General features: G+C 43.3%; 1 protein-coding gene and 1 long non-coding RNA gene across 6 annotated transcripts in view; one reads left to right on the plus strand and one right to left on the minus strand.

Annotated features, from left to right (window-relative positions):
- Positions 1-15,240, minus strand: part of LOC138767963 (uncharacterized) — a 126,018-nt gene that overhangs the window by 58,564 nt on the left and 52,214 nt on the right. The window lies entirely within an intron of this gene.
- Positions 7,997-15,240, plus strand: part of LOC138767940 (adhesion G protein-coupled receptor E5-like) — a 65,295-nt gene continuing 58,051 nt past the window's right edge. For both annotated transcript variants that reach the window (XM_069945849.1, XM_069945858.1), the window contains exon 1: positions 7,997-8,346. In XM_069945849.1, the coding sequence (XP_069801950.1) occupies positions 8,295-8,346 (52 nt within the window). In that variant the 5' untranslated portion in view covers positions 7,997-8,294. The remainder of the gene's footprint in view (positions 8,347-15,240) is intronic.

Consider the following 15,240-nt stretch of genomic DNA (forward strand, 5'->3'; position numbering starts at 1 on the left):
AAAAACGGATTGCAAAAAACGGATTAATTTGTGTGCATCCGTTTTTTCATTGACTTCCATTATAAAAAAAAAGACGGATCCGTTTTTTTTGGCGGACCAAAACGGACCAAAAAACATTGCTGACCCTATTTTTCTGGACGTTAAAAAAAACGGATCCGTTAAACGGATGCTGAAAACGCAGTGTGAACCTAGCCTTAGGGGCTGTTATGGAGCGGGTTCGAGGATCCTGTGTGCTCCATACCCTAGCAATTTCCAGGCTATTTACTGTGTAAATGTTGTCAAAACTGCAGAATCTAAACACAGGGGATGTGCATCATTAGTGGGACGAATCGGTTCCCCGCAACAAGACTGCAGGAAGCTGATCTGTTGTTATGGCAGCCTAGGCCAAAAAAAAAACTTAAATGTTAAATGTCCCACAAAAAAAAAACATTTTTTTCTAATTAAAAACTTGGCTTATCTAGAAGACACGGAGGAAAACAAAAAATTAAATTTGGCATCATCCTTAAGGAGTTAATGATGACAAAAAACAAAATTACCCATGGTCTATCTTTTTGGCTTTTATACCCTAAGGCTCCGTTCACACAGCCTCCGTGTTATTCTGGGAGTCCATGGGAGGCTTGTGCGCCTCCTCTCTTCGCGCTGAAGAATTGACATGTCCATTCTTCAGCACGGAGAGAGGAGACGCACGAGCCTCCCTTAGACTCCCAGTATGACACGAATCCGTGCAGTAGGCCCATTTTTTAAAGGTGTCGTTTCTCAGTCTCAAAGGCAAGATACATTATTTCTTCCATCAAAGGGAAATGTGTTTTCCATTACACATTCCATGTAAGAGGCTCTAGTCTCCCACATGTCAAAATTGATCTATTGAGATTCCCAGGGGTTGGGCAAATTCCATGGTTTAATTTTCCCAGTAGAAAACTCATTTTGAAAGTAAAAATGTCCAAATATCAAGAGCCCTTCTTAATAAAGTCCACAAATATCCACTTACCATTAAACTTGAGGCCAGCGCTGATGTCATTTACCAATTATTGTGTTGTTTATACAGCTACTTACTATAGTTACATAACTGGTAAGGATGAAAAAATGTGCATCCATAAAGAGCTCTTTCTCAGACCTCTGTGATTGAAACTGCCCCCCCCCCCCCCATACCAACTAGTCTGTTACTGCTGGACTCCAGCCTACCATGTGCCATTTATAGTTCATGTACGTTCTTTTGTGGCAGAGCGGCTGTCAGGCACTAGGCCTGGATGCGATTGCTACTTCTACACCTAGAGCTGTGACCCGGTCCTTATGTGATCGTTCCTTATTATCTTATTATCTGGTGTTCACACACATTGCAGTTTCTTTGCAGTACTGAAGAAGTTTCACTGAAATGAGACAGTACTGCAATGTATGAACACATTACATTTATATTCAGATACTCATCTTGCCATTACTACTCTTCTGGTTTGCTATTCTATAGATAACAATCTTTCCTCCATGATGCCTTCCAGTCCGTCATCTAGTTCTATCTAGCCCTATCTACCAGCATTCACTAACCTATATCCTATTTTATATAATAATAATTGAAACCCATATTTAAGATGAGGCTTTACAAGGCACAACATCATATGGACATCACAGTACTGGTCATCCGCTCTCAGTCATGTGTATTGACCCGTATCTATTATTCTATGAGGGCAGAAGACATTAGGACAGTTACTGGATTGCACAATGGGTAGTTACATGTTTTGTAGTCACAAAATTCCCATTGTTTTTACAGAATCAGTATAGGGCCCTCTATTTCATGCAGATGTTTCTACATTGTAGGCGTCAAATTGAACACTATGATCATGTTGGCTGATCGTTGTCTTCCACCATTTCTCTATAATTCCGACAGTCATAGCGATGGTCTGCCGGCTGTAGCTCCCCACAACAGAAGCGTCAGCAGCAGACCGACGCTCTCTACAGTGGGCCAACCAGATCGTCCAGGCAGCGAACACTGCAGCTCCCCCCCCCTCCTAGCTCCTCCCTGCTCGATGTCTATACATGTAATAGCACAAACAGCAGGCGAGGAACGAGGAGGAAGCGAGTGCTGAAGTGACGGGTCATCGCTCGCTTCCTCCTGTAAATTGGGCCGTGTAATAAGGCCCTTACCTATTTATTGTATAATGCTTCATCCTGCAGAAACTTTTTAGCAAGCAAAAACAATTTTGGTGAATCAGAAGAAATGCTGTATCCTGTATTTCTACTGCACAGGAAGTAAAAGAAGAAAAAGATGCTAGATGTGCTACATTTCTTATCAGCCAAAAATGGGCACTCATGTATGACTGTTGTGATATAAGCTCGACAGCCATATATACGGTTGTACACAGATCGGATTGGCATCTTAGGCGCCTATTCCACCGGATGATTATCAGATTATCGTTAACGATAAACTATCTCAAACGAACGCTTTTCGAGCTTCTTGAGATCGTTTGCGCATTTCAATGAAGCGATGGTCATTAAATCGGATCGTTCTTGCGGTCGTTTTAAGCTCGTTGATCGTTCGCTTCACAGTGATTCAACTGAATGAGAAGCATCAGATTATCGTTCAAGTAGGTGGGGCGAGTAATTTTTTTTTGTCCTGTCTACCTCCTATGGGTGTATTCATTGTTACGCACTCGTACGCAATTCAAGCAGAATCTCTTGTCTCCATATTGGGTTTGGTCTTGTATGCCATTGCAAAACTACACCTGAACTGGAGATGACAGGTGCGTGGCCCACTAAAATAGCAGCAGTTGCATAGTATTTCAATAAATACCTTCTCCCCAAAGCACTTCGTATGTTATAAGTTCCCTCCTCTAAAAACTTGCCCAACTCTTACAGCCACGTGGCGCTGGCTGTGGTGGCCTACACTTCCAGTTGAAGACCGCGCACTCGAAAGGGCCCTTACCTCCGTACGTAATTTCTCGAGCCAAGGGTGGAAAATATTACAATAAATACTTTTGTCACAAAACACTTGGTATGTTAAAACTTCCCTCCTCTAAAAACTCGCCCAATGCTTGATGCCACGTCGCGCTGGCTGCGGCGGCCTACACTTCCGGTCGACGAAGGGCCCTTTCCTCCTTACGTAATTTCTTGTGCCAAGTGAGGAAAACAATAAATACCTTCGTCCCTAAACATTTCGTATATTGTAACTTCTTTAAAAACTCGCCCAACGCTCGATGCCACGTGGCGCTGGCTGCAGTGGCCTACACTTCTTTAAATCGTTCGAATCTAAACGATAATTGTTCGGTTGAAATGCAGTTAACGATTAACGACCGAACGAGAAATCGTTGATCGCTTTATAAGACCTGGATCTATTTTTATCGTTGCTCATTTGCAAAATGTTCGCAAATCGTTCGCATTGAATAAGACGGCGTTTGCAGTAGATACGAACGCAATAGCGAAGAAAAAATGATTGCAAATACGATCATAAGTAACGATTATCGTTCAATGGAAATGAGTGAATGTTTTCAGGTCTTTCACAATAGCGGTCGTTTGAGATTGTTATTTGTTAATGATTATGCGAACGATAATCGTCTGGTGTAATAGGGCCCTTACTCAGCTAAGCGCTTCATCTCTCATGGTTTTGTTACTTCTGCTGCCTGACCTATTGCTTGATCTTCCTACCTGTTTTGTCTGCTGCCTGCCTTGACCTCCTTGCCTGTCCCCAACTCTCCTTCTGACTTACGTTTTTTTGTCATGCTGCCCACCCGGACTGAAGACTCTTCTTTATTGTGTTTGTTTCGTCTGTCCTTGTTTTGTGTATCACCTGGTGTAGGGCAGGAACTGTCACCGTGGTTGTCTGCAGCTGTTTAGGGCCATTGAGGCAAGTAGGTAGGGACAGAAGATGGGTTCTAGTGGCTGGGGCTCACTGTCTTGTTCTGTTCCCTACCTTCGTCCGGCACTTTCGTGACATAAGTATATAATAAAAGGCTTGAAAAAACTTAAGAGGATGTAAGTATATGCAAATTTGATTCTTCTCCTTCTGAAAAAAAGGCACTTTTATAACTTTACAGTGATCAGCAATACTATTAGTGTGGCTGATTTTAACTCTGTAGCTTTGTACCTGGTAAGGTACAGAGGGACCCATGACTTATTATGTGTTAATTAGAGATGAGTGAACCTGGAGCATGCTCGAGTCCACCCGAACCCGAACTTTCGGCATTTGATTAGCGGTGGCTGCTGAAGTTGGATAAAGCTCTAAGGCTATGTGGAAAACATGGATATAGTCAGTGGCTGTATCCATGTTTTCCAGACAACCTTAGAGCTTTATCCAAGTTCAGCAGCCCCAGCTAATCAAATACGAACATTCAGGTTCGGATCGACTCGAACCCGGTTTGCTCATCTCTAGTGCTAATATTATATACAGTATATATTAAATATATACAATTTCTTAAAGTTTTATTGTTTATGCTAACTCCACTAATAGCTAAGAACTAAATCTTCTTCCATTAGAGACTTTTTGTAACTATGAGACAAACTAAGAACATTGCAAACCATAACATGACTAACAGTGAGTCACATTTCCTGTATTACATGCTTTAAATAGATATAAAAAAAAATTCAAAAGAATTGATTTAGATTTGATATTTTATAAGAGTAAATGACATTATAGATTACTTGCACAGACTTTTTTATCATTGGAAATTACATGATGGTAAAACAAAAAAAAAATCCCACATGATTATAAGTCACAGTGATGATGATCTTTGGAGAGAATTGCTCATACTGATGGAACAGATTGTTTGTGAGAAACAGATTACCACTATGTGAATTGTCTATCATCCTCAATTATCTAAGCTCACGTCCATTATACATAGCTGCTGACAGTAAAGTGTGCATCTGGCAGAGGACTGGCCTGGGATGGTTTCTTTCTCTGGATTTTTCTGTCCCTTGGGTTAAGAGGGATCAGAGGTGTCTTCCTCTGTCTATGTGTAGAATAACACACAATCAGCTATTACACTGTAACTACTGAGTGGTGAAGTTAACAACACTGATTACATCATGACAAAAGCATCCTTACAGGATGGAATATACAAGGGTAAGGGCCCTATTACACCGAGTGGTAATCTGACAAATCAGGCCAATTCGGCAGATTATCGCTCCATGTAATAAAGACATTGATCATTAGCTGAGGTTAGTCTTTCAGCAAGTTTAAAAATGATTGGCCACCAACCGTGCATCGCTCCATGTTATAGGGATGCACGGCTGCTGACAGTGTCAGGAAAATAATACTGTAGACTTACATTTCCAGGCTCCCCCCATTGTCCCGGTGACTCTTCTCCCCACATTTCCTGCTCTTCACAGCTGCCTCTGACACTTCTGGCCCCGTATGTGTACTGACAGGCCGCTCAGCCAATCATTGGCCGCAGGGCTGTCCCATCTCAGTCAGTGATTGGCCTAGTTGCCTGTCACTGCAGAGACAAAGAAGAGTCAGTGGTAGCTGTGAGGAGCCGGAAATGTGGGGAAAAGAGATTGGGACAGGTAAGCACTCGCTTCCCTGCTCGCTGTCTTTGCTATTACATGCACAGAGAGCAAGTGGGGAAGAGCGGGGAGCTGCAGTAGGGGCTGTCCAGACAATCCTAAGGGTCCTATTACACGGAACGATTTTTAACGACTAACGATAAACGGTCGCAAACAAGATTGTTTATCGTTAACCTGAAATCGTTCACCATATTACACAGAACGATAGTCGTTAGTTACGGTCGTTACTAACATCGTTTACTCCTTCTGATCCCAGAAAAACAATGAACCATGTGCAATTACAGTGAACGATTAGTGAACAAATGCGGAACTTAAGCGAAGGAATGTGGAATTACAGTGAACGATAAGTGAACGATTAACAATACATTTAGGTTCATATCTAAATCAATGATTAACGACATACAAACGATTATTTGATCGTTGCCTGCAGTTACACAGAACCATTATCATTTAAATTCCAACAATATAACAATTTTTCGCACGATAATCGTCCCGTGTAATAGGGCCCTTACATCGTCCGGGTGGCCTATTGAAGTCAGCTGTCATCTCTTGCAACATAGGGAGGAGTGGGGGAGGGAGGATGCATGCATGCTGCAGTTTAAGGCTGGCTGATAATGGCCCAAATTAATATGATGGTTAATCGTACATGTAGCCACTATAACGATAATTATGATATGCTCCTTTTATAAGCCACATCCCTTTCGAAAGAAGCCCATTTGGGCATCACATGTATCACCTCCACGGTAACAGTATTTTCACAGTATATTGCCCAAGTTCTTTTTTCTTTAACCCTGTGTCTGGTGTTTTTGTCCATGCTACAACATCGGGGCACCCCAACTTCCACCATACCTGACACCTACACTACACTGTGCCCTGGTGAAACCATAATCAAGACAAGTAACAGTGCCCCACTTTTTTCCAGATCAATCCAAGGAGCGTGGGACAACCTGCAGGATCCCTTGGGTCTGTCTTAAAGTGACCAACTGTGACACTTTAAGGCCAAACCAGTCAGTCTGTCCCCTCATGGCATTCCTTATGGGTTGTGCACCAATTGCAATAATAACCCCTTCTTCATTCCCTTATTTATTGCTTATATTTTCTAAGCTTCCTTTTTCCACTGGTTTAAATCTTACTTTTTATAATCTTTGGTTTTCTAACTATGAATAAAAACTGTTAACATGTATATCTTATATATCATATTGTCAATTTATCCCATCCCCTATACGACTACTTTGTGTAAAATATCCTACACTTTAGCATTTTTACAATTTGCTGACTTTAAGGTTTAGGGTCCCTATGAGCTGATGTTACAATGAACTGCATAAAAAAAACATTATTTATCATGACCAGGGTATTGACAAGGCCATTCCGCCCCATCACGGCCCAGCCTGCTCTGCCCACCCCCCAACCGCCACTCCCACTCCCAATAAACAGACAACGTCCTGGAATTAAATGGCCACAGCAGCCATTTATTACACAAAGTATAAACATATCAAAGAACCAACATGTCCAATTACCCTCCCACCATGTAACCTGTAACATATTTCTATTTGACGGGCGGTCCTCGGAGCCCAAAATTCACCCAGGCGGCTTTACTGACCTAACACCAGCTGCACACAGGATTTGCCTCTGACCAACGGGCAACATGGCCCAGAGGCAGCAACTAAGCACCTGCGTGCGTATCGCTAGACCCCCTTTTATGGTGGTCGTACCCCATCCTAGCCAGTGGCTAACTACTGCCACCCGTCCCCAACACTGTTTATTTTCCTGGGAGTCCGGAACTACTCCAAGGTCCCCTTCCACCACGTCCAAGTCCACTCCAGTCAACACCAACCCCGAGGACCCCCACCGCCAACACAGCTGCCGTGACAAACAAGTGAACACCCTAGTCCCCACAGCTGCTGTACCCCAAGGAAACAACCCTAAAACCATAAGCCTAAAGGGTGAGTGGGAGGGCGATTTCTACACTGTAAACCTAAAATGGCTGTCGACCCCCCTGTGTGGCCAACTTTTATAACCTGTCCCCCCACCCCCAGCTACTCCACCCCTCCCTTAACCAATCACCCCCTATATTATCCCTCCCCAGGACTAACCCCCTTTCTTTCCTCCTCCCCCCTCACTGTACACGTGCTCCCCACTGTTTTCCTATACCGTTAACCCCTGCACTACTGCTTGCTGGCCTGTCAAATCCCTGTCATGAGGGACTCCCCTTATGCTGCGCTCCAGTCAGTCCCCACGTCACTGTATGCTCTCAATAGGTCCCATGCTCTGTATATCTATTACTGTCTACTCGCTTGTTGTGCTGCCAGACTGATCTTGTACAATTATAATATACACCCTTGTTGTGCCGGGTTACTTTCTATTTCTGTGGGTACTATTTTCTCTTTGGAACATTTTTGTATTTCCCCTCCCCTTTTTCCTCTTCGCCTCCACACCTCCCTTTTCTCCTCATTACTGTATCCTGATCATGCCCTCACTCTTACACCCCCTATTTCAGTCACTTCCCCTAAATGTACACAGAATGAGAGAGAGCACTGGGCAGGAAGGATACAATAGACACAGAGTTAACACAGGACTTATACACAGGGACTCAGAAGAGAAATAACAGGGCATATAGTGTTGGCGGACCCTAAAACCTGCCCGGAGGTACATGGAGGAACTGTCTGCAGATAGGACGGAGATTCTGAAGAAAGATAAGAAGTCATAATAGAAGACAGAGAGTGCTGTGTACAGGCAGAGATACAGCGCATACTTCACACCAGAGCCTTTTTCCTGGATAGACTGGATTACATAGAACAGCTGTTATGCCACGCTTCTGGAATACTGGAATTGGTCTGATGGTGCTTCTTTTAAATGGTAATATTACCTTTCCAAAATAGTTCTGTATGTTAAGTAACCCATGGCAACGCTTAGGGGGAGGGGGTGTTTTTTTTTTTTTGAAAATCCTTATATCAATGGAAAATTTAAATATTAACATTACATACAGATGTTCTGCAAACTGAGTTTTATGGTGTTTTTTTTTTTTATTAAAGAGGTTTCTCACGAAAAAAAAAATTCTATCAACTGTTGGCAGAAAGTGACAGATATTTGTTATTTACTTCTCAAAATCTCAAGTCTTCCAGTACTTATCAGCTGCTGTGTGTCCTGCAGGAAGTTGTGTATTATTTCCAGTCTGACACAGTGCTCTCTGATGCCACCTCTGTCTGTGTCAGGAACTGCCCAGAGTAGTAGCAAATCCCCATGTAAAAAAAAAAAAACAACTCTCCTGCTCTTCAGACTAGAAGGAATGCCACTTCCTGCAGGACATACAGCAGCTGATAAGTACAAGAAGACTGTAGACTTTTTAATAGAAGTAAATTACAAAGCTCTGGCACTTTCTGGCACCAGTTGATTTGAAGGAATACATGTTTTTGTGAACAGAGGCATAGTGGGGGTTGTGGCGTCACTACACCTGGAGAAAGGTTGGCCACCAATGCTACAAAGTACTGTAGACACTATTGGTTTGGCTCCAATGAAAAAATATTTGGAGAACATCTGGAAAGTGTTACCATTACCTGGTGACTGCATCAACCATGGGTCTTCAAACTGCGGCCCTCCAGCTGTTGTTGAACCACAATTCCCATCATGCCCGGACAGCGAAAGCTTTGGATTTGGCTGTCCAGGCATGATGGGAAATGTAGTTTTGCAACAGCTGGGGGCCGCAGTTTAGGGACCCATGAGTTAGACATTGAGATAGTACATCTGGCTCTGTTGTACATGGGTGATAATGATGAAGTGTTTAGTAAGTGGAGGATTATAATGTGATCGAATCCAGAGGCTGACCCTACTTGTGCTATGTGGCATTATGGATTGTTCATGAGGCAGAATTCCATCTAGTAACACAAACAATATAACATGTGGTACTGAAGTGTAGAGTCTTATTAATGTATATGCAGTATGGAAATAAAATATTCATTTAATAAATGAAGCCAGCAGAACTAAGCTTGCCCAATGTAGAGGAGCTGAGCTTAGAACCTGGCACAGCTGATCATGTCTCATTGTGCTGTATGTGCTACAAACTGAGCATTGCTATCGCTACAAAATGACACACACATCTGTGCAATATAGTGTGTGTTCACTGAGGGTACGTTCACACTTACTGGATCCGCAGCAGATTTCATTTAAATAACTGAACACAGCATCAAATCTGCTGCGGATCCTGTAGGTGTGAACGCACCCTAAAACTTGCAGCATTATTACTGTCAAGTTAAAAACAGTTTCTTTGCCAATGTCCTGTGTTTATCCCTTCATAGGAAAACATAGCGTCAAGTAGCTGTGGAGGGGTATTCTTTGTCTAGTATATAGGCTTTGTGAGAGGTTATTCAGAGCTTAATGTATACGCTATATACAGGTATATTACTCACTCTTATACTCAATGGTCAAAAGTTAATTTTGGCACTAGACTAAAATAGCCTCAGAATAACAGGCAATTACAGAATGGCCGGACATTGAAGTGGTTGTCTGCTATGGAAAATCCCTTGACTCAGGGTTTGTAGTACAGAACTTTAGCACTGGGGAGGGTTGAAACTGAAGCACAAGGCCTAATGCTGCGTTTACACGGAGCGTAATTCGCCCGATCATACGATTACCGATTTCGAAGTAACGATTTTTTTTTTATAATGATCAGCGTTTAGACAGAGTGATATATCGTACGGAAAAATCGTTTTGCGATTGTTTTGTGATCGCTTAAGCCTATCTCGCACATAGGTTAAATCGGTGAACGACTGTTTACACGGAACAATCAAAATGAACAATTTCTCGGTCGTCGTTTGATCGTTCGCTGCGATTACACGTACGATTATAGTTCGAATTCGATCGTTATCGTGCAAATTCGAACGCTAATCGTTCCGTGTAAACGCAGCATAAGAGACACTTATGAATGTTAGAGAAAAGTCAGCTGACACCTGATAGATGACGTTGGATGGAGGGGACATAGGCTTGTTGGATTTCAAATACTCCACCTTTTTGTATTCAGTGAAATAAACCACCACCAGAGGTGTCTGGCAGCAGCTTACCTCCCCTTTTCCTATTTACACAATATGAACGTTCAGCCAAGCCACAGCTTCATGTGTATGGGGTGAAGAGGAGAGGCAGCTGACAGCTATACGGACAACATGTTGTGCCATGCATTACATAGACAACTCTTGGCATCTTGGTCACATGGGCTTACAAATATTTTAGAGCTGTCCTTTTTCTTTGGAGAACCTAGTTTGGGTGCTGCCTCTGACAGGCCAGGAGAAAAATAAACTTGCTGGCAGCAGTGGGCAATGTACAAGGAATATGGCGTCCTGTTATGGTGACCTGGTTTATACAAATTCGAGGTAGCTTTACATGAACGCATGCAATGAATCCTCCACTGTTGTAAATTGCTGATGGACAGATCACTTGGTTCACAGGGTATTATTCTGCTGAGTCAAAATTTTGAAATGTTTCATCACACTGTAAAATTACACAATTTAGATTTTTTTCGTTACATTGTGAATTTTCTCCAGGAAGTTGCTGTCTAACTTGACCCCATCCCATATTGTTAACTCTCTTGGTGCTACATGTAATACTCTACAGCTGTATTTACCGTTCAGAGCAGACATCTACCAGTATTCATTGTTAGCTCTACTAATTTTGCCTGTTGATTTGCATTGTGGTGAAGGTCGTCGGTACGGTACACTGATGGAGGGGAAAGTATACAGTGCTGTATGTCCTACTGTATTACACAAGGTCAGCTGAGCTGGTATAAGTTGCACACTTGTAGACGGTTTCCAGTGATACCCAGCAGAAGTAACTAAATGTATTGCTTGTATTTCATGCTAAACGGAGAATAAAAAAAAATGGTATGGTGAATATGTAAATTAGAATTAAAGAGAAAAAGGATGTAATGGACAATTCCTTTAAGAATGCTGGTGCTCATGGCCACCTGCAGGTGCCCGGCCACTGTAGGAGAAATGTTTAAGATGTACGCCCAACTATAGAAAGCCCAGATGACTTAAAGTGAATGTACCATCAGGTATCGTCCAGATCGGTGCTCGGGAGAAACGGACCATGCCACCGGCATCCTGCACCAGTGCCAATCTGTTAAGATAAAAAAAAACTAAGCAATGTACCTGATGGCACATTCACTTTAAGGCTGTGTTCACACAACGTATCTTTTCGTAAAAGTACGGCCGTTGTTGCAATCGGCAACAACGGCTAAACTTTTCACGAAAAGATATGCTGACTTGTGCTCTATGGGATCCCAGCCGGAGTGTATACAGATGGTATACACTCCGGCCGGGATCCCTTACGGCGCTGTAGAAAACTGATATGTCAGTTTTCTGCGGCCGCTATTCAGTGAATAGTGGTCGCAGAAAACCCTGTCAGTGCACACAATAGAGCAAGCGGCTCCGGCTGTACGCTCTGTTGTGTGCTGTGGGGAGTGCGGCCAGAAAGAGCATCCGGACGGTACTGCAGTACCAGCTGGGAAGATTTTTTCAGAGACCGGACGTTCTGTGACCTGGCCAGGGTCACAGAACGGTCGGTGTCTTACAGCATGTGAACATGGCCTAAGTCTGTTCAGCGGCACATTTCTGCGCCTGTATTAGGACAGAATGTTCCATCGCAATGACTTCTCTACTGACCCCAGCGCACAGTAGCATAGATCTCCACTGGCTTTTCATAGGCAGAGGGGGCAGAGTCTCAACACACTCTGCTTCAAGTCTCATCTAGAAGCTAATAGATCCCAGTGACATAGAACATGTGTCCTCTCATTATTTGGATAGGACCACAAAAAAAAAAACGTTATTGCTCGTTCTAAGCCTGGGGGACGGGGGCAGGATGGTGGGAGTGGAAGGAGGTGAAGTGGATGTGGCTTCAGTTCATGCCATATTTAGCACAATGTATGCCTACACGCAGGCTACAAGCTGGCATAGATTTCAGTGTAGGAACATGGGCAACTCTAATGTAGTGAGATTTATGTCGAGGCCTGCATTGGCTCGGGTTCATTGAGTCCTGTGTATTCCAATGACTTGCAGCAGTTATGTGCATAGAGTCCCGTGTGTGGCTATGATCAGTGGTAATCCTGACATTAAAGAGTGCAGCATAGTATATACATACAAGTGTATCCCTAAAAGAGACAACAGCTCTGTGGTGCAGAGTGTTCAATGTATTCCTGTAAATAGCAATGCAGAGGGTCCGAACATAGCAGTGCAGTGTGTGGAGAGATTCAGCTTTGGAGTAGTTCACACGTACCGTATCGCTGCGTATTTAACGTTGCGTTTTTATCGCGATTTTTACATGCGAGTTTTGAAAATCAAAACTCGCATGTAAAAATCGCACCAAACACGCAGCGATAAATACGCAGCGTTAAATACGCAGCGATACTGTACATGTAAAGGCACCCTAAGAGACCCTTTACTGAAATTGATAGTTTTCTTCCTGTCAGCAGGTGGCAGAATAGAGCAGCGTGAAGCTGCAGACTGTAACAACATACACAAATCTTAGGACAAGGCAAATTGCAGAAAAAGAAAGTAGAGAGAAGTTGTATAACTGGCTCACCTACTATATCACTGCACATCTGGTCCCTTACAGTAGAAACTACATAATAAGCAGAGTGATGTTCTTGGCATGGGAAGATCACAAGGATAAAGGAACTAAGCAGGAAGAGGAGGTACCTGAGGAGGGGTCTGTTAGATGGACTATAGAGAGAAGAAGTCTTTGAATTGGTGCTAAGATTGGGGATCACATGCCCCAGCTGCCAGAATGTAAGGGCTCCAGATGTAAAGGATGCAGCTGAGCTGAAATGAAACAAATTGTAGACTTGTAGGATACTGCAGACAGCTATAAATGAACGTCCAGACAAACTGTCAGTCCATAAAACAGGAAAACCCTTTAACACCCATTAGCTGTAGCTTTAAAACATAGCTTAGGTGACAATGTAGACATAGTGTTCTAATAGCTACTACCAGCAGGATAGAGAAACATGTCACACAGCAGCTTTCATCCTATCAGGGTTATCCAACGTGGAGAAGAAATTACATGGCAGCCACAGGGAAAGCATCTCATTGTGTCACCCAGAGCCGGATCTGCCGTCCAGTAACAGACTGCGGTCTCATAGGACAGGGTTTGGCCGAATAAGTCAGCCTTGTATAAAATCTGACACTTGCAATAGCAAAACTGCCCCAGTGACCCTATGGTATTCCAATAGCTGCATCCTAGTAAGAGAACAGAGTCTTCGTGTGCTATTACTTTACAATGGCAAGAAATATTCTTAGGACATTGAATGAAAGCTCATATTGTGCCCGATGGAGGAAAGAATACAGTATTCTTCTTCTGCTATGTTAATGGAAAAAGGAAGTGCACAAAATTAAGAAGAATGTTAAATTCATTCAGAAACCCAAAGTACAATTATGTGGTTAAATCAAACTAGCTCAGTTCCCCATACTTAGTCATATAGCCTCATAGTAATTATAGTAGTAATGAAAGGACTTCTGAAGAAACCAATAGGCATGGTCCGAACCGAGTTCGGATCAGGTTCGTACAAACCCGAACCCTCGGTAATGATTCCCGCTGTCTGCCCGCTCTGTGCAGCGGGCGGATCCAGCGGGAGGACCGCCTGGAGAAATGGGATACAGTCATAGCCATAGGCTGTATCCCATTTTTCCAGGCAGTCTTCCCACTGGATCCGCCCGCTGCACAGAGCGGGCAGACAGCGGGAATCCGATGCCGAGCGTTCGGGTTCGGACCATCCCTAGAAACCAAGGTTTCTGTTTTTAAAGAGGTATTCTCATTCCATCACTTTATGAAGGGGGTGAGGTACTGGTATTAAATATTTTTTTTCTGTTTTTACTTTTGTCCGTATGATATGGCAGTATGGAGGGACAGATAAGGGCCGTATTACACGGCCTGATGACCTTATGTAAGCGAACATCGATCTGCTAGATCAGCACTTGCTTACTAAGCCTATTACATGGCTCAAGTGCTGCACAGACATCATTAGCGATGTGATTGGCTGAGCGGACTGTCACTTCAGAGAATGGTAGTTTCCTGCAGCTGCAGACATCAGGCAGAAGGCAGGAAGATACCGGGGAGCTGCCAGCATCAGGGGACATGGACAGGTATGTTATTTTTTAACATGACCATCAGCTGCCTGCTAAGCATTCCTATTACATGTAGCAATGCATGGTCGGGGCTGATGAATTTAGGACAGGACCAATAGACACCATTAGCCAATGACAACGATTGTCGGCATCATGAAAAAGCAGTTTGAAGCTCTCCCCCTGTCTTTATGGTTTTCCTATGGAGTGAGAAAGTAGAGGCAGCAAAACAGGACAACAAAGAGTTAATTTACATTCACATCCCGGGCTCTCTCTTCTGACAGGCACCATGGACCTCTCTGACCTCTAATTAGGGCTCTGAATAGCTCCCCTGCTGAGCAATCCTTTGTTCTCAGCTCTCTGCTGCCCGCTAATCTCACTCCTTCCCCCTCCCCCCTCCCCTCTTCATAGACCAGACAGATCCGACTGATGAAAAAACAGTCGAGATTTCCTGATTCTGAAGAGTGGATGACAGAAAGGAGGGAGGGGGGGGACCTGGGAAAAAGGCTATTTACATGCAGATAATGGTAGATTTGCCTGATAAACCCAATTACAAAGTTTCTTAAAATCGCCTGTACTATTGATTTCTGCAAAAAACTTTAAGGCTATGATCAGACTGTGTGTGCTTTTTTTCCGGCCCATTTAA

This window comes from Dendropsophus ebraccatus, chromosome 1 (genome assembly GCF_027789765.1).
Source record: "Dendropsophus ebraccatus isolate aDenEbr1 chromosome 1, aDenEbr1.pat, whole genome shotgun sequence".
Taxonomy (NCBI): domain Eukaryota; kingdom Metazoa; phylum Chordata; class Amphibia; order Anura; family Hylidae; genus Dendropsophus; species Dendropsophus ebraccatus.